At 38.6% G+C, this 18685-nt stretch overlaps 3 protein-coding genes across 3 annotated transcripts; all 3 read right to left on the bottom strand.

Moving 5' to 3' along the window:
- Positions 1 to 461: 461 nt before the first annotated feature.
- On the bottom strand, positions 462 to 6690 carry naglu (N-acetylglucosaminidase, alpha). Its single transcript, XM_027020294.2, has 7 exons — positions 6110 to 6690; positions 5282 to 5429; positions 4982 to 5128; positions 4717 to 4802; positions 4189 to 4445; positions 3019 to 3746; positions 462 to 2742 (listed from the first exon to the last, which is right to left on the bottom strand). Exons 1-7 carry the CDS (start codon positions 6520 to 6522, stop codon positions 2257 to 2259), a joined length of 2265 nt encoding a protein of 754 aa, XP_026876095.2. The 5' UTR covers positions 6523 to 6690; the 3' UTR covers positions 462 to 2256.
- An 896-nt stretch (positions 6691 to 7586) lies between these two features.
- On the bottom strand, positions 7587 to 9977 carry LOC113583778 (anterior gradient protein 2 homolog). Its single transcript, XM_027020297.2, has 8 exons — positions 9876 to 9977; positions 9592 to 9712; positions 9326 to 9389; positions 8541 to 8593; positions 8298 to 8374; positions 8136 to 8199; positions 7938 to 8021; positions 7587 to 7785 (listed from the first exon to the last, which is right to left on the bottom strand). The coding sequence occupies exons 2-8, from the start codon at positions 9707 to 9709 to the stop codon at positions 7736 to 7738; spliced, it is 510 nt and encodes a 169-aa protein (XP_026876098.2). The 5' UTR covers positions 9710 to 9712; positions 9876 to 9977; the 3' UTR covers positions 7587 to 7735.
- Positions 9978 to 12027: 2050 nt separating this feature from the next.
- cdk5 (cyclin-dependent kinase 5) lies at positions 12028 to 18161 on the bottom strand. Its single transcript, XM_027020295.2, has 11 exons — positions 17994 to 18161; positions 17327 to 17415; positions 17098 to 17226; positions 16721 to 16777; positions 15561 to 15656; positions 14411 to 14485; positions 14163 to 14259; positions 13951 to 14020; positions 13491 to 13551; positions 13000 to 13080; positions 12028 to 12841 (listed from the first exon to the last, which is right to left on the bottom strand). Exons 1-11 carry the CDS (start codon positions 18028 to 18030, stop codon positions 12755 to 12757), a joined length of 879 nt encoding a protein of 292 aa, XP_026876096.1. The 5' UTR covers positions 18031 to 18161; the 3' UTR covers positions 12028 to 12754.
- Positions 18162 to 18685: the final 524 nt, after the last annotated feature.

Genomic DNA, 18685 nt, shown 5'->3' with positions numbered 1-18685 from the left:
ACCAATTCACAACAAAATAATGTAGCTAAGGAAAATAAAACTATATTGTATTAATAATCAGTATCAATCAATTTGGTTAATAGTTTGTTTACAGGTCTTAAGTGAGAGAAACAAATTTATTTCAAAATTTTAATTCTCTCTGATAAATAATGTTCTGTTCTGTTCTACACTGCTATTTAGTAATATGCCAGTATATTTTTATTGTAATGCACTTAAGGAGTTGAAACTTAAATCTAATCCAGTTATTCTTTTATAGATACACTTATATCTATAAAAATAGATACAGCTAATACTTACAGATACAGCCAATACTTTTACAGATACACTTAAAAAATATTGATTTAAGTTGACTTAACAAAAAGACAATATCTCTTGGCAAGGGTGTGATTTTAGTATGGTTTTACTGTGTTAATAACAGTATTAAAGACGTACCTCAACTACGACAAAAACTTTGACAGTAATATGAAAGAAAAGAAAATCACTTTTTATTCAACGAAATACAAAAATAGCATTTCAACAATTTCTTTCGACGTTTACACAAGTTACTGATAATTATGCTTGTGAAATGAATGGTTTATAAAGATGGACAAGAATTTGGAATTTAAATATTTATTCTAAACTCTTTTTGGTCCTGCTTCTAATAAACATTGCTGCAGAATGCAGTCAGTGCAATACCAGCATTAAAACAACAGCTTTTCTGATCATCTCTTTGCTCATTTGTAACACATTCCCCTTGTTCCACTTCTATTTCACTTATGACAGCAGTTGCTACTGGAAAGTTCTGTTTTTCTTTGTCAAAGTGGAAAAGGGTAAATGGTCATCCATAAATAAAGTTTATTCATCATTCCAAGTAAAAGTACAAAGAGGGGAAAAAATAGGGAGAATATATTTATTTTCTAATAGAAATAGCAGAATTATTCTCAAGTATTTTTTTATCCCATCTGTACAAGTGGTTATTTCAGAAACATAGTGAATCTGAAGGTTCATTTGATAAAATTTAAATAGACATACAACTCTGACTTTCTAATGTTTACAATACTACAACAATCTCATTAATAAAACTTTACTGGACCAGAACAACAGTTGCAAAATGTTTACCGAATTTCGGAATATGTTATTTAAAAAACACAATATAGCTAAAAATATATCTTGAATCACTAAACACACACTCCTTCTGGAACTTACTGGATGTGCATCTTTCATGGTCAGATGGGGTTTAACAACAAAACACCTTAGCATAACACTAGATAATACATTGAAACTCCACACTGCACATTAGCTTAGCTCCCATTTCCTGATACAATGCCATCTCCTATCTACTTACAAAAAAATTTTTAAATTAAATTAAAATAATAATAATAAATTGAATAACCTTTGAATGTGACACAATCAAGCTAAATATACAGGTGCTAGCCTTTTTTTATGGTATTAGCATTTTTTCAGGGTTCCCACTTGTCAAATACCCTTTTTTTTCCCCTGAATAAAAAGCTGAATTTTCTTGACTAATGAAATAGGTCACCTTTGTTAAATGGGCACAGAAAAATCAAGTAACCATAACAACCATTCATACAATACATGAAATGATATCAAAATGTTAAATGGCAACTAAAACTTGTTTTTTAACCTTGTTTTTTAACCAAATCTTGTGAAATACTGTAAACAGAAAAAAAGTTTTCTAGTTAGTTATACCATTATATTTAGAAACCAAAGAAAGTAGAGTAAACCCTACTTAGGGTGTGGGACACCAACACTCTTAAGCTCCTGTATTTTATCTGATAACGCAGATTGAGAAGAGTGCTAGCAACAACAAGGTCATAGGTTCGATTCCCATGGGACACACATATATTGATTGGTCTAATCACTCTACCAAGTACCGTAAGGAAAATGTAATACACCTCCAAAGCATGTCACAGTCCACCCCAGCTGAACCCAACTATACACACAGTGTCGTGGACACATTCCCAAAACATTTAGAGTTAAGTTTGTTTATGGGGCTACAGCAACACCATGTCCTATATCTAAACAAAAAGTCCAAATTTCTTTATGAAAGATGTTGCACGTGCAATGTAAAACCATAAGTAGTTGGATTTATTATGTTGTCTTAGCTGTGAGAATGTACATGATTGAGTTGATATGGAAGCAGAGCTTATACACAAACAAATTTCAGAAAAAAAATCTGATGACCTCTTTTGTTTTTCAGTTCCCTCGATGACAGCATGTCTTGGGTCTGACTCTAAAGATATGGCACTGCAAATATCATTCCCGCATCATCCTTTTCCTGATGTCGGGGTAGTACCTGAGGAAGATCAGGCGGGCAACGGTATAAGTGTCCACGCTTGGCTGGGCCGGGTACTTTATGTGGTTGTAGACGAAGTCTTTCTCCACCTGGAGCACAGCCTGGTTGAATGCATCCTGACTGAAAGGCTGGCCTCGCTCCAGGCATCCGACGAGTGTGGACATGAACAGGTCCCAGCGCTGCAGGTAGTAATCCTGCACCAGACCCGCCCACTGCTTGTTGGCATAGTCCAGGATGTTGCCGTCAGGGCCCCAGAGTGTGATTTGGTTCCGAGCATTCACCTCGTACAGCTGTGCTTCCTGCTTGTCGACGGCCAGCGAGCGTGCCTGCTCTAACCACGCCCCCAAAAGGAAGTGGACGTTGCTGGAGAGGAGCTTGTCCAGGTCGGGTAGCAGGCCATACACCAACACGCCTCTAGCCTGCAGGAGATCTGGCAGCTTCTGAGCCTGGGAGCCAAGTTAAAGGAACAGACAAGTAAAGCACAGGCTGGAATTATTAAAGACAGGCTCTGATTGGAGAAGACTGCCCTCTCACACCCCACACATTTACAGACAAGCAATACCAAAAGTAGACCCCAAAGTTACAAAAGAAGGACAATTAATAAGCTACAATAAAACTTTTTAAGCCAGTGCTTTGTTAGAAAGTACTACTCCCCATTACTAATCTGTTATATTGTAACAAACATACCTAAGCATTAAGGAGAGAGAAAGCTTGCATTTTACCTGGAATGTGTCTCGTATTTCTTTGTAGTATTCTGTAGTGAGGAGCTCAATCACCTGCCTGGTCACATCCACCAGATCGTACCGAAATGTTTCCACAGAAACCATGGAAGATGCCACGCTGAACAGCAGCATCCACGCCTTGTAGACGTCTGCTGGGTCGTACCAAACATCAGTGTGCATCTTCAGCGACGGCCGGCGCACCAGTGGACTATGGTTGTGGCTCTTGTATCCAGGGATGGTGCAGTTATACACACTGCGGAACAGCAGTTGCCAGGCAGCAGGGAGACTTGCCTCCTGGCTGCCATAGCGGCGGGCAGCATACAGAGATGCCCACTCAGACAAGTTTACGGGTTCCTGGCGCCACGCCATCTCGGTCATCAGCTCATAGACAACAGGGTTCTGTCCAATGCCCTCGGGGGCCACGCCCAGCCCCACAAGCGTGGAGTTGGGGAAGTGGAGTGCCTCGAAGGGGCCCGAGTTGATCCGCTCTACAGCCCCGAACAGGCCGGTGTTTCCACCAAAGTTGTGCAGCATGCACCAGATGAATGGCTGCCCATAGAAGGACTGGGTGTGGGGGAACATGGGCACAGAATCGGCAAACAGGTCCAGCACGATCATGCGGCCCAGTGGGACGCCGCGCACCAGGGCCTGCACCTGAGGTGGCTTCCAGAACTCAGGGTTGTTGACGAACATCCAGCCCTGCATCAGCCAAACCGCTTTTGCGTCCACTGCCAGGGAAAGGCCGTATGAAAAGATGAGAGTTGGAGATAGAGAGAGTGAGAGAAAGGGAGAGTCTGTTACATGTATTAGGTCACCAGTAGGATGTGGTTAACATTAATACTTCTGATGGGAAACAGACTGGGCTTAAGGACTGTGTCCAGGAACTGGAAGCATGGCAGTTCTAAGTTATAAAACTAGAACAATTAGAGAGAGAGAGAGAGAGAGAGAGAGAGAGAGAGAGAGCGAGCGAGAGCGAGAGAGAGAGAGCGAGAGAGAGAACTACATACAAGCAAAAATGACAGTTTGTGTCCACTTTTATTAGAACATATAAGAAATAAACACAAACTTAATCTCAGTTGCTAATAAAATGTACTTATCTGCTTATTCCAATTAACAAAACATATCAAGTTACAGAACTGAAATAAACAAAACAAGTAAACAAGCATTCACCTGAGGTCATAGTGGTGAATATCGCATGACTAACTGATGCAAGGTAGGTGGGGTCTGATGAGGAGGGGATCATCTCATTAAAGGTGTCAGTGTTGTAGATGTGGTCTGTACCAAACTCTTTAACAACCTGGGACAGGAAGAGAGAGCCAATTCGCTGGAAGAGTGGGTCACGTGGATCCAAGACTGAGGCGCAGGAATAGCTGCAGTTAAAATGACTCCAAGGACCCAGCTTGGTCACGTTTGCCTGAGGAAACAGGCTGGAGAGAACATGAAGGAATTTACCACTTAAATATTTTAAAACAATATGATTTAGGGATGCATGAAGTGGTGAAAATATACTGCAATTACACTGATATTATTGTGTGATGTACACACTCATATGTATATGCGGTGTTAATTACTGACAAACCACATATTTCATGGTCATTATGCTACATGGTTTTGAACAAACGGAATGTCATGAAAATTACAGTGTAACAAGTTAGGTATGGGTTATTAATGAAGGTGGGAACAGTATGTTCATATTACTGAGCGAGTCCATGAGGCACAATCCCTGCGAAGGCCGGCAAGACAGGAATCATTCCAAAAGCTCTCATGCGATCCAAGATTTTACTCTGGAGGGCAGAAAGGCACCCGAGTTCAGTCTAAAACCCAACCTGTCAGTTCACCATTTTGCACAAATGTCTGCAGACAACAAATATTGTACATTCGCACACAATATAAATATTTGCCATGTATGTTATATATAAGCATCAATAAGCATCTGTAAGGCAGTGTTTTAGAAAGCTCATACTTGCAGGGAGAGCTGTTTAATGTGCCAGGACTGAGGAAGTGGCCCTGCCCACTCAAAAAGGTTTCCCATCCGATTCCATGCCAAGAAGGCAGGACCTGTGAAAAACTCCTCCAGCTCCTTCTTACTTAGACCCAGGGACATGTACACCTCCATGAAAGAAAATTAAAGAATGAGAGACAGACATGAACAGGCGTGTGAGAAATTCATGTATGATAACAACTTAGTTTTTTTAATATAGGCCTTGACTGTACATTTATAGTAAGGCTGTGTTCTCTCCAGTTCATTTCTCTGGTGTCCCACCTGTTGCCAAAGTGCCTCCTGACCATTGAATGCCAGGGGCAAATTGATGCCATTCAATGCCATCCAGTCGATCTCCCGCTGCCATCTCGGCCAGTCCCACCACACCGTGGAGTAGCTCTGCGTGCAAACGTTCTGGTAGTACCTGAACCTAGATATGCAAAAAGGAGGTGGGGAAGTACAATAGTATGAAAGAATAAAAAACATGAGTAATTGCAAATGGAAAACAAGACTGCAGGTGAGAATCCAATGCAAGGCAAATTATGCAAGATATTCAGACATTTTCCCAGAGCCAATTCAGTCTCATGTTCACTGAAAATGTGGTCACATTTTGATTGTAAGTCAACTAAACGTGCCTGTGCTAGTATACGTATGTCGCTGCTCATGTGGTCTAGCGAGACAGCACACACCAAGAGGGGTGTTTTGCAAATAACGGCAAAATCAACATAAAATAAAAAACAATGCCCTCCTGCCTTCTTTTACATTAACATTATATCCCAGCAATAATATTATACTAAAATATAAATAAAATACACAAAATAATTTTTGAAAAACCCTTTTCTATCATGTTTCCTGTGCATGAAGTGTGCTGTTTATGACATTTGTAGCTAGCATTTTCGTTAGGAATGCTTGAGCATGGTTCCATATATTGACCTCAATCTTTTAATCCAAACTAACGCAATAAAATGTCAAATGTGAAACACAGGACACAGAAATGCGCAGCCTACTGTCGAGACATAATGCATATGGCTAAAGGAGTAGTGATTATTAACCTATATTAGCTGGCTAAATTAAAGAATAACAGCTGGATTACTTAACTCAACTGTCTACCTGTGTTGGGTGCTGATCCGAAGTACACCGGCGAGCTGAGGCAAAGGCCGGGGGACATCTAGCTGATCTCCTGACCAAGACACATGACAGTGGCAGTAGTACTTTAAGTAGTTATGAATTCCAGCTGCCAGCGCCACACCGGTGCTTCCGATGGCGACAACTTGGTTGTTTTTCGTAGACCGAAGTTCACAGACGTCCAATCCGTCGTCGGACAAAGTTCTGTTCACTGACACAATGAAATCTCGGGACCTGTCTCCCAGGAGTCGTCTGAGCAGATGAATCACAGCTTGGGCTTGTGTTTTGTCGCTCGCTTTAGGTCGCAAACGCTTTAAAGTGTGGAATTCGCAGCTTGCAGAATGAATAACGAACAATAACACAAGGAGATAAAATATACCAGGCCACGTACGCCACATTTTTATTTCAGCAACTTCAGCAACATCAATTCTACCAGCGGAGAGCAAAATCTAAACTTCTCCCACTGTTAGGTATCTCTTCGGGGAAACCGGACTCAATGAGTTTCATTTCATAGAGTTTTATCGTCCAATCAAGTGTACTCCCGAGAGGACCATGACGGGACGTGAACCAATAGGAACATTTGAAAGAAAAGCTAGACTTGTATTCGTCACATGTTTATATGAGAGGACTCCGGGAAATGAACAAAAGTCTTAATTTTCTTGCTGATTTTAGTCAATACAGCACCACCTATACAAATGAAAATATTTATGTTGTGTATTTTTTTCATATTCGTATGAATTATTGAAAATTTACTCCTGGCATATTAAACAACGTTTTGAGGTTGTTGTTTTTTTTGCATAAGGCGTTACCTCTAGTTTATATATATATACAAAACATTTATGTTGCAAATTGTAAGGAAGACGCTATAATATAGTTACTATTTCTGCTACTGATTATAGGAGAATGGTTGATGGCGTCAAAACAATATCAAACAATACAAGGATGTTAATTGATCCTGAATCTGATTAAATGAATTAATTAATTCATGCCCTTAATTTATGGCAAATGGATGAGCAATATTCTTTGCTGATACTCCATGCACCCTGCCCCATTCACCTCTCAGTAATTTAAACATTACATCATTTAAATCCCGGCAAAATAGAAGCACACAAACCACAAGAAATTTATGAGTGTGTAATCAAGGCTGTCCAATATATTGTATGTGTATTGTTATGGCAGTGTTGGCCTTGCAATTTTTATGTGCAGTCCCCCACAGCTCCATGGGATAAAATTTACAGGCAGCTATAACATCACCCCTACAGAACAGCCAGCCATTCTGGAGCTACAATGATCCACATTTCTGGAGATAGCAAACCCACCATCACACACCTCCTCCCAGGGTAATTCCCAGGATCTTAGCTTCGGGCATTGCATTCATTATTTATATGCCAACATCATGTGGCTGCCCAAAACAACTGCCTTTAGATCATTTATGTTTATTTATTTATATCACTGATACATCAGGTGAAAATTTGGTATTGATAATAACAGGATTCTAAGAAGTATCCAAAGTGAGTTCAAAGATGTATACTGGGTTTCTGTACAATGAACTGATTATTAAGTAGAAACTCTCAGAGGGATGAACAGCCATCTCTCATCATACAGTAGATTTCACAACTCTGCTTTCAGAAACTTCTTAGCTCTCTGCATGTTGCTCAGCACTGTTAATATAAATAGAAATTTTATTATTGCACAAAAATAATGTATGTATATAACATGTTATATGCACTTCTATAATATACTCTTATATTAATCAAAGGAGTTTGAGGTCAGTTAGCACTTCATTGCAATTAAAATCAGCTCTGGCACTTACAAAGTTTCATATCACTTGGTTCATAGGCATACATGCGGTTGGAGTAGCGTCCAGCAATATCAGCCCGAACAGTCATCGAGGGATCTGAAGAAAAACAAAATTGCATTTTTATTAGTTAGTCATTTGAAGAAGGAAAAAAAAAATCTTTGTGCTTAATGGAATCAAACAAGCCACCCCTCTCTGATGTAGTATACTCACCAACAAAGAGGATTCTGGGAACATACTGCCCATCAGGTGACAGGTGCTTGTCTGTGGTCTCATACTGCAAGGAGATAATGAGAAATAAATTAATAAGAATGTTAGCATGGTTAATTGTATTTTAGCATAAATAAAATAAAAAATTTAAAAAATTATAAATACCACTAGATTTAAGAGAACAAAGTCCTTGTCAGCTAACTTCTGGATCTCTCTATCCGCAGTAAAGGCTTTCTTCAGAGCTGATGATGTAATAGAAAATATTTTTGCTTAGCAAAAATGTATCAGTAACTTGTAAAATGGAAATGATGCAACACCTTAAGTGTTAACGTAAATGAACTGCAGAACAAATTTTTGGTACTACAAATTGCGGGACACACCAGCTAGGGTATAACCTAAAGATCTTACCCTGGCTGTGTGGACAGTCATCCAAATGGAAAATGACCATGAGAGGCTTGTTCCTGTGAAAGTAGTTTTATATATTGAAGAAAAAAAGTTCAGATATGCTTATTTAATACATGCGAATAAAAATGTATACATGCTACAGTTCCCTCCACAATTATTGGTTTACCAATATGAGTAAAATATGCTGGCTTAAATTCATTTTAGTGTTTATCAAATTTTGCTTAGAAATATGAGAACCTTTTTTTCTGAGAACCTGGCACACTTTATGAAAACCTCTCGTAAAATTTTTGATGGAATGGGAGAACACAGAACAAAGGATCTAAGACCATTCATCTATACAGAATCTCTCTGGATCATGCTAGTGGCTTGTGTAGTCTCCTCTTTAGATCACCTTGCATGTTTTCATTGCTGTTTAGATGTGGGAACTGAGATTGCTATGGCAAAAGTTTAATTCTGCATTTACAACATCAAAGATCCACCACCAAACATTTGTTTCATTTCATTTATGTACTTTCTGGGTTTCCAATGTGAATGGATGACAAAAGGTGTGTTGCACGTGTGTCATCTCACTTACATTCCATTAAAACAGGATATCATCTATCATTTAAACTATTTAAAATCAATATACTTGAAAATGTAAAACATAAATAGGATATACCTTTTCTAATAATTTCTAGAAGTGTCAATAATTTTGATAATAACCTTTTTTGTTTTAAAAAGGGATTTATAAAAAATAATTATTGTGATTGATACTTCTATACTGTACTAGCAAAGTGAATGTTTCCCACCTTGAGCGTGCCCAGAAGAGTGCTTCCTCGTATGTCTGTGCCCAAAACAGCTGATCACCCCATCCTAGGAAGGAACAGGGGAAAATCAAAAAGGTTTTTTCTTTATGGTTGTAGCGATTCATGACATAGAGACTGTAGTACAATGTAATTTAATAAAGAAAGTGGTTCAAAAAAGAATGAAGCCAATAGGAATAAAACAAAAAACTTTCCTCAGGTTGCAGTCATGTAGATACATAATCTTGTATCACATGCAGAAAGAACCTGACCTCTGGAGAGTGTTTGAGGTTCTACCCTTTCGTTCTTGATGGGTATCTCATTCGGCTTCACTATGGAGCAAGTCAAGGCCACCAGCACCATAAGGACTGACAATAATTCTTTAATCATCTTCTAAAGGTGACCAAAGAAGAACAGTTATGACACTATTGTCAGAAAAGGCTGAAAATGTGCATTATTCTGTTTGACAAATACCTTCTAATATTCTAATCTTCTAAAAGCTTTTTTCTGTTTGTTTGATTTTAGATCATTTTAAAGTAATATTAGATTTATTTACCTTTGCTTTATTATGTCTTGTCTTCAAAGTTATTAAGCTGTATGCTAAAATCTTTTCATAGTCCACACTGATGCACAATGTCTGCTCAAGTATAACCTAATATCTCTGAGGGTGGATATATGTAGAGAAATATGTAAAGAAAATTGCAATGCTGGAACAGGAAACAGTTACACAACATCTTAACGTCTTACAGGAGAGATAATATATTAATGCTAGTGTAATGATGACTCAGTGAACATCCTCAAAAGTATTGTGCTTGTCATAATGTACATCCACATGCTTCATTCTATGAAAGCACTGTATAATTGAACTATTTATCATACAAATATTTAGCAGGCAATTACAACAATATTATTATTTGTTCAGATTTATTTACAGCATCTTTGGGGATCAGCTTCATGTGTGGTTTGTTTTCTAAAATACAGACAACAGGAGGAGAGGATAAGTTGACTGTCACCAGCATAATTGTTAGAAGCCATGTGAGGACAATAAAAACAAGGGCCAAGCACTTATCTTTGCAGGACACAAGTAAAGAGTAGATTTGGATCTTCTCATTGTGATACAAGCATCCCTCAAGGTGGAATACAAACCAACGGCAAGTTGTCAGTGAGTCAAAGAATGGTGAGGGTGGATATGAGAATGTTGTACTTCAATATTTCAAAGACTGCAGAGAGGTCTACGAGGATCAGGACCCGTGACAGATCATTTGATCTGGCGTCATGAGGCTCGGTAGCTGGGATGTGAGCAGTTTCTGTGGAGTGCATTGCTCTGAAGACTGGCTGGATGAGTGTGGACTCAGCTCTCAGCTAATTAACAAGTCATTTGTATGTTCAAATAGGTGTGCTAGCTTGGGAAAACAGGGGATACTCCAGTAAATACTGGGACTGAGAAAGGATGAAGAGGTCTGTATTCCAATTCAGCAACAAACCATGGAACTAACTTAGATCCAGCAGTGAGTCACTGAAAATGCAAATACACAGGGTAAAAAGGTGCATATTAAACTCAAAAAGGATGCCAGCAGCATTAGAGGGCGTTCAATATTTCCCAGGGTCACAAATAACGAGTTAAGCTTGTCTGATGAAATGCATTTAATTGGTCTTTTTTTTTCCAACATAAACCACACATACAGCAGAGCACTAGATATATATATATATATATATAACAAAATTCATTCTTATTCTGTGGTACTATACTACAGAGCTGGAAAACATCTGGATTGTACAGATTTCCTGACAAATTTCTAAGGCTTTTGTAATGATGGGAAATTTCCTGTAGCATTACTTGCAAGCTGCCAAAAATATATGCATGGTTTGTTTCTAAAATTTTTAAATAATAATAATAATAATAATAATAATAATATTTGCATTTGTTGGGGGAATTAGATCCATATTCCTGCCGATACTGATTTTTTAATAAACCGGTACCTGTATTTGATGTAAAAAAAAAAAAAAAAAGGATTACTGCTCACCATACATTCATATTAATAAATACATGCATTCTAATTCTCTTTACAAACCAAATATACTTGAAAAAAAAAAAAAAAAGGTTCACCACCTCAAAAGTATAAGCACCCCCCCCACCCCAAAAAAAGTTGAACTTGACACAATGACACAACCACTATGGAAGGCCTGAAAGCTCTATGCAGTATGTCTGGTATTCATGACAAAAAATTGCAACAATGCGAGCTAAAGTGATGCACTTTGGGGGAAAAATGGGAAAAATTAAAACTATATTTTTGTTGTAGATTTTCCTGTCCTAGAAAAATATGCAGGGGGTAGGAAATATGTTCAAAACAGTTAACAAGTCAAAATCAGTTTGGGACCATTACATGATAAATCTATGATCAAAATTTTGTCTTCGTACCTGCTTGTTTTTAATGTTGCTTGAAAAGTGCCTTCACAAGCCCATGTCTTATCAAAGGACATGATTGTAGAAATACCTGCATACCATTTCTACATGTTTATGTTTAACTTTGAGAACCAACATCTAGTTTACACAAAATTGTTTTCCTTAGTGCAGGCCTGTGAATAGAAATACACAATTAGGACACTGTAGACAGATAACCTCTTGTTCTGAAGTTCTATTCGGTTTGATTCCAAGCCCCAACTGCAAAAACTTGGCTCTGTAAGTCTGACTTTCATGAAGTATTTAAGCAGGTTCACAATGTTCACCTTTTTTAGGCAGGACCAAGACTTTCTTAGGCTAAAATAGGAAGCGTGGAATGATTCCAGTGTTAATATTACACTATGCTACATACGTTCTAGGTATATGTGCAACTCAGGCTATTTAGAATGTAGGCTCTGCTTGTGTGGTCCACTTCATGTAGCATTGCTTAGCCCTTACCAGGGGCTGACGTGATAAAAACCTACCATGTAATTCTACTGAATGTCAGTTTGCAACATGGCGTGTGCACTGAAATGATGAAATGAAACCATTTCAAAATAAGGTTAGAGAAAGCTAGACTAAATATTACTTAAAATGCTTTATACCTAAAGCTTATTGACACTTTTACACATTATAGAGGGAAAATGGGCCGAAAACACAGAGTTAAATGACGAATACTCCGAGGTGCAGGGCGGGAGGTGAGAATTCTATTTTGCCTAAAAACTTTCTGTACACAACCATTTGATAGGCTGGTCAGCAACCCTTCAATTATTCACAAATCTTATCTTGCTTTCATCATTATTTGTAGAAAGAACATTTGGCAATAAACTTGACCAACTATGAATGGCCAAAACCTCTTCAGACATGTTATTCTGTGACAGCCATATGAACTTGTTGCAGAAAGGGTAGATGAAAACTGGAAGAGTTTCAGGGGGATTTGTGAGGTATGACTGCGCTGGTCCATTCTGAAGAGAGAGGTTCCAGAGATTATGATACTATGGTGGGCAGAAATCTGCAAAGTATGGGTGTTGCAGTGCCTCCTCTGCTGAAATCCGCTGCACTGGATTGCATTTTAGAAGATTCTGTGAAGAAAACAAGAAATAGAATCAAATACATGGACGATATATGATATGGGCTTGAATAGATACAGGCTTTTGCCTATTTAATATTCATTTTGAAAAAATGGATTTGAATAAGCACGCATGTATTACGTGCAAAGGCATCATCTCTAATGACCTACTTGTAGAAGGTCCCGTCCCGTGCTACTAAGTTTAGGGACAACATTCACGAGTGATGTGGTTGCAGGGTACATTGGATATGGCTATGAACAGGAGAGAAAAAAAAAAAGGATTATTAAGAGATTATTCTATAAATGTTAAGGCATGCAATCTCAATACATATTATATTATATTATAAAAGGTTTTGGACTTTTTTGACCATGATGATGCACATTACATCACAAACTAAAAATACTGTACTCCAACAATTGTTAAACTAATGCACACCCACTAACTGTCTCAAGGCCAGATTTTTCGGACTTATCGTCAGCTTTTAAAACACACACATGGTGCCATGACCTGTTTATCACTTTGCTGCCTTTTACATGGCATTTCATGAGCTTACCAGCATGTAACATGCACACTGGATTCTGTTATTCACTTATTAATTACTTATTAATAATCACAGCTAACAAAAAGCAGCTATACATGTTGCGCAGAAGGCATGATGTACCTTATAATCTGGAAGCTTGGTCATGGTCTGCCACTGTTCCTCTGTTGGTGTGCCCAGCAATGTGCCAGTGTTAAAGAAGTAGCACACCAAAAGACTGTAAAGCATTATCCTTACCATTAGCAGAATTAAACTTTAACATGTGGAACTGCCATCTTGAGTTTGTATGAAAAAAAAACCCAAAACAAAAAAAAAACAAAACAAAAAAAACTTTAGGCACAAGGTAAATTCAAGCAAAGAGCTTCACTAATGTTTCTGTAAATGTTTTGCTATGCACTTCTAGTATTTGGTTGTTAGAGCTCCATTATGTCAGTACATGCATTAGTCATTTACAAACTACATAGGATAACTCTGAAAAGATTTTCATGTCCTTGATTTGATAGATAAATAATGAGACACCCAAGTAGCTAAGAATCACTATAATGTTTGGCAAACCACATGAGAAACAGAAACTGAAGGATATCTAAAAATCCTCTTCAGCTGGTCATCGACATCATTGCCTGGAAAAAGTGGTCGACCTGCATTTGCCAGCTCTAAATGCAAATGAGAGAAAGAGAGAGAGAGAGAGAGAGAGAGAGAGAGAGAGAGAAAAAAATCTAAATTCAGGCGATGAAAACTTAACTTCAAACAAGTAAAGCCATGCATTTACTGCAGTTCTCCTCTCACGTTTCCTACCTGCGAATATGCATCCAGCTGACCACATGTCAATTGAGGTAGAGTACAACTTGGCACCAAACAAAACATCTGGAGGCCTGTACCACAATGTGACCACCTGAAACAAACCACAACTTGGTCACATCACACACTGAACTTAAGTCAAGTGCTATGGGGGGTTCTGTTCTTAAGGTCATATCATGCCATTACCACAGTCTGGATTTTATATACATCCTAATATATACCCCAACAAAACACATTGCTCTTACCTCAGCAGAGTAGCACCGAACCGGAATTCCAAATGCTCGAGCCAAACCGAAGTCAGCTAACTTAAGTTCACCATTCTAAAAAATAACAAAACAGGCAAAACCAGATTTAACAATCTAATAAGACAAACAATAAGGTCTATTCTTTACAGCAGGAGGAACAGTAGCCATGAGAGGTTTCTCAAACTGGATGGATGCACCTAGATGCAGACCACTTGAGTAAGGTGTAATTAGTGAAAAACAATAAAGATCTAGCCATTTGCTTGACAACACTAAATGCACAGGCTATATATAAGCTTGCATTGGTAAAATTATAAAAATACAAATGCATAAAATTATATATCATATCCAGAAAAAATTCCTGCACATTCACCATCACAACCAGTCTAGCATGAAATAAACCGGATACCTACCCAAGGGGAAAAAATGTTGCACTCTACCACAGCCACAGACATTTTTTAATACATATTTTAGCAATGGATACACAACACATTCAGAAAAGAAAAAGACATTAGTAGTTAGGTTCTCATCATTATGTTGTGACGTCGTGATGTTACTCAGCCTCAACCTGTCTCAGCTGCCATGGCTACTCCTACCACCCCTTGATGTCCCTTCCTGTAACACACCACACTGCCACCCTAGTAAACAACTCTCTGTTGCCCTTACTGGATGTTGTCTTGCGGGATTGGTCTCGGACATATGCACACCTCAGGACAAGACTAGGGCCTCTAGAAAGTTGGACTAGAAAATAAATTGCTTATTTGTTCATTTTTTACATTTATTTTTCTCTTTAAAAATTGTTATTACTGTGGTGACCGTTGTCGGCCAGAGGAGGATTGCCGCCCCCCCCTCTTCTTGGTTCTTCAAGGTTTCTTCCTCATGCTATAGGAAGTTCTTCCCTTGCCACCGTCACCCTTGTCTTGCTCACTGGGGTCTTTGACTTGGACATTTGTAAAGCCGCTTTGTGACATCTATTGTAAAAAGCTCTATATAAAAACATTTTGATTTGATTTGATTATTGAAAGTAGTTGTAATATCCAGAGTCAGGGTTTACAATGGGGTCATCTATATACCAATCTAAGTACACGGGGAGTAGACACAGTCATCTCCGTACCAATTTGAATACATGGGGAGTAGACAGGCATCTCCTTACCCTGTTGATGAGCAGGTTTTGTGGCTTCAGGTCCCGGTGTAGAACATTGCGACTGTGGCAGAAGGCTAGTCCTTTCAGTAACTGGTACATAAAAGACTGAAGGGAACAAAAAAAACAGCACAATTTGAATTGTTGAAGGCTGCAAATAATTTATTCTTTGAAAACTATAACCCCACCACCATGGACAGTGAAAAGAGGATATTAAACCAGCATATTGACAATTGAATTTTTTTCCAACTTAAATACTTGTACTGCAATCTACTCAATGTAAAATGTGTTTCAATATGGATACAATATAGATGCTCCATAAATTCCTGAAGACAAATGTAAACACAGCTCTGTACCAGCTGAACATTATTTTTTGTCACTCAATTGTGAACATAAACCTCAGATCCCCACCACCCCTCAATTATCACCCATCTGTAGAAATTCTACAAAAAAGAAAAAGCATTACTGCAAAAAGACTCTCACAGTCAACAAAGTCAGTCAAAATTCTGTGCTAATCTCCCTCCTGTAACCATGTGTAATGAAGGCTGAAGGCAGCCACCCTACCCAGGAACAGCAGGTAAACGTAAGTCCTGACCACCAGACCAAAGGGCCAGCTTCGGAGAGTGACGGTCTCCATCGCACTGCTTTCACCTCCAAGGAGTGTCCCCTGTGCATGATACTGTCCAAATGTCCCTCCGCACACAGCTGCCCTTTGTGTCAGGGCCACACCCATGCTCCTCATCAGGGTTCCTCACACTGGGCTACACCATCCCCTCACAGCAGGGGTGGGTTCATCAACCTGGGGCACGCTCCCGATGGCCTCACTGCCATCCCACTTCTGACACCATGTGTAACATCTGCATTTTGGCAGGTACATCAGTGCATATTGTAAACTGAACAGCCCCAAAGTGAGTCCCTAGTCTGTAAGATCTATGATGCTGGCTGAAATAACCAAACAATGATGCTTTATAAGACCTGAAGACTTCAGATATGCCCAACCTTTCTTTTGCTGATCCACTCCAACCAATACAATAGTTCCAATGTTAATGTAACATACTTCAGGGACACCGATGTCCAGGAGTAGAGCTGGATCTCTACAATGATACACTGTTCAAATGTCTAACAACATTGTTCAATATCTTTCATGTTATAGCACACAAATGGAACCAAACCTTTACAATCTCTGGATCCAAGTCTCCATTGCAGCTGTCAAAATATTTCTTTAGATCCTGTTAATGAGAAGACACATCAAAGTTATATATGACAATGCAAGCAGTTAGGATTTTACAAATAGAATTTTACAGAAAAAGAGTACACATACAGATAGACGGCATAGTCCATGTAAGCATACATTAAAAACTTCAGCTGGTAGATCTTTGCCTTTCTTGCCCTTGCCTTTAAAAACAACAGTACTAGTTGTTGCAGGGGAATGGAACTAGAAGTCACCTTGCTGCTATCCATAATCACAAAACCCCTTGCAGATCAGTCTTCCAACTCTATGATCTTTTGGAAGACCTGTCATGAACAAAATGATGCAACTTTGTCTTACCTGGTCACAGTACTCAAACACTAATGTCAGCTTTTTATCACTGTGTAGAACATCGTGTAACCTCACAATGTTTTTATGCTTCAGCTCTTTCAAGAGGCATATTTCTCTTAAGGCTGAACTTGGAACACCCTACAATGAAAGTCATCAGAGAGAAAATTAATGCTTCACATATTCAAGTCTATAGAATGTTCTTCCCGAGCATGTCGCTGATAGCGTCTAATGTACATACCTCGTCATCATCATCCAGTCTAACCCTTTTCAAGGCCACGATCTCGTGTGTCTCTCTGTTTTTAGCTTTAAAGACAGTCCCATAGGTACCTGTCGTAAGAGAAACATAAGGACACTCAGGTGAAACATGTGAGACGTCTGTCTAGGTCTACGTCAGTCATTACAGACGGCTGCAGTCGTCCTTTGACAGAACACTTGCGTTAGAAACATTTTTATTTCGTTATTCAATTAAGTTAAATGTAGAGCAGATTTGGAGCGCGTGCATTTGTATTTAAACGTGAATGTTTTGCAGCATATTTGAACTACTTAGCATTAGCTAACTTAGCTATCGTTTTGTACAGAAGCTTAATTCATCAATCTCACAGACCAGATACCAGTAATTTCGCACTTTTTCCCTTGTTTTGAAACACCTGACCTACCTAGCTAGCTAGGTTTCCTCATACAAGGTCATAATGTATTAATGGCAAATTTTAATAATCATTCTTAGTTCTTAACACATGTACTACAGCTCAATTTCAAAATTTCAACCTAGTTTGGCCTTCGCCAGTAAAGCTAGCCTAAGTACCTCTGAAGCCGGTTAGCCGGCTGGCTAGCTAGCTAGCAACGGGAGTAGCGTCTCTCCCTACCAGTGAAGGGGGGTTGGTTAGCTAGCTAGCGCATTAACTTACCCTCTCCAATCTTTTCTAGTTTTTCATACTTCTGCATGTTTACCAGTAAAACTAGCTATAAGTAGCTAGCTGGCTGATTCAACGACGTATTCCTAAATATTGATCGCTGGCTAAGATAATTTGATCACACAGCGTTCTATTGATATTGCTGGCTAGTCAACAAGAGAAGGGGCGTGGCAAGAAGACAGCTGCTCAAAGATGGCCACGGTGCTACGACAGTTCAAAATAAAAGTAGCTGTACTGTGTTTTGCAGACGTAGGTGTTTGATTAATATAGTAAAATCAGTCTTTCAAAAGGTTGTCTTTCGGTTCTGGAAGAACACTTTATTGCGTTTAAAATAATTAAACTGGTAGTATTTATAGCTACATAAAATATAAGAACAATATGTATATGTACTGTCCAGTATGCTTCAAAAAATTAAAGGAGATATTTTAAAAATTCAGCCACATAGAAAAAAACTGTTGTGTTCTGTTACTAGGTGCCCTTATGCCATTTTCAATCAATGAAAATTGAACAATTTATTGGACTATTTACTAGCGCTCTGTTCAGTTATTTGGGTGTGTGGCAAATACATTGCCACAGTGGGAAAAAATATAACATGCAAAAAAGTATATAAACATAGGAAAATGTATTTATAATCACTAAATCTATGTGCACTTCCATTGGAGACAAACTAATTAATAAGGGAAGGT

This window comes from Electrophorus electricus, chromosome 10, assembly GCF_013358815.1.
Source record: "Electrophorus electricus isolate fEleEle1 chromosome 10, fEleEle1.pri, whole genome shotgun sequence".
NCBI classification, from domain to species: domain Eukaryota; kingdom Metazoa; phylum Chordata; class Actinopteri; order Gymnotiformes; family Gymnotidae; genus Electrophorus; species Electrophorus electricus.
Note: the sequence above shows the minus strand (reverse complement) of the source record. Positions and strands in the feature narration are given on the sequence as shown.

Excerpts from the sequence above, each read along its gene's own strand:
- naglu (XM_027020294.2), bottom strand. The coding sequence starts at position 6,522 with ATGTGGCGTACGTGGCCTGGTATATTTTATCTCCTTGTGTTATTGTTC. Across the intron at positions 5,129-5,281 it reads AGGAGGCACTTTGGCAACAG|GTGTACATGTCCCTGGGTCT; the intron begins GTGGGACACCAG and ends TCTTTCATGGAG. Across the intron at positions 2,743-3,018 it reads AAATACGAGACACATTCCAG|GCTCAGAAGCTGCCAGATCT; the intron begins GTAAAATGCAAG and ends CTTGGCTCCCAG.
- LOC113583778 (XM_027020297.2), bottom strand. The coding sequence starts at position 9,709 with ATGATTAAAGAATTATTGTCAGTCCTTATGGTGCTGGTGGCCTTGACT. Across the intron at positions 9,390-9,591 it reads ACCTCAAACACTCTCCAGAG|GATGGGGTGATCAGCTGTTT; the intron begins GTCAGGTTCTTT and ends GTTCCTTCCTAG. Across the intron at positions 8,022-8,135 it reads TCCCAGAATCCTCTTTGTTG|ATCCCTCGATGACTGTTCGG; the intron begins GTGAGTATACTA and ends GTTTTTCTTCAG.
- cdk5 (XM_027020295.2), bottom strand. The coding sequence starts at position 18,030 with ATGCAGAAGTATGAAAAACTAGAAAAGATTGGAGAGG. Across the intron at positions 16,778-17,097 it reads TGTTTGAGTACTGTGACCAG|GATCTAAAGAAATATTTTGA; the intron begins GTAAGACAAAGT and ends TCTCATTAACAG. Across the intron at positions 14,486-15,560 it reads AAAACCTGCTCATCAACAGG|AATGGTGAACTTAAGTTAGC; the intron begins GTAAGGAGATGC and ends GTTATTTTTTAG.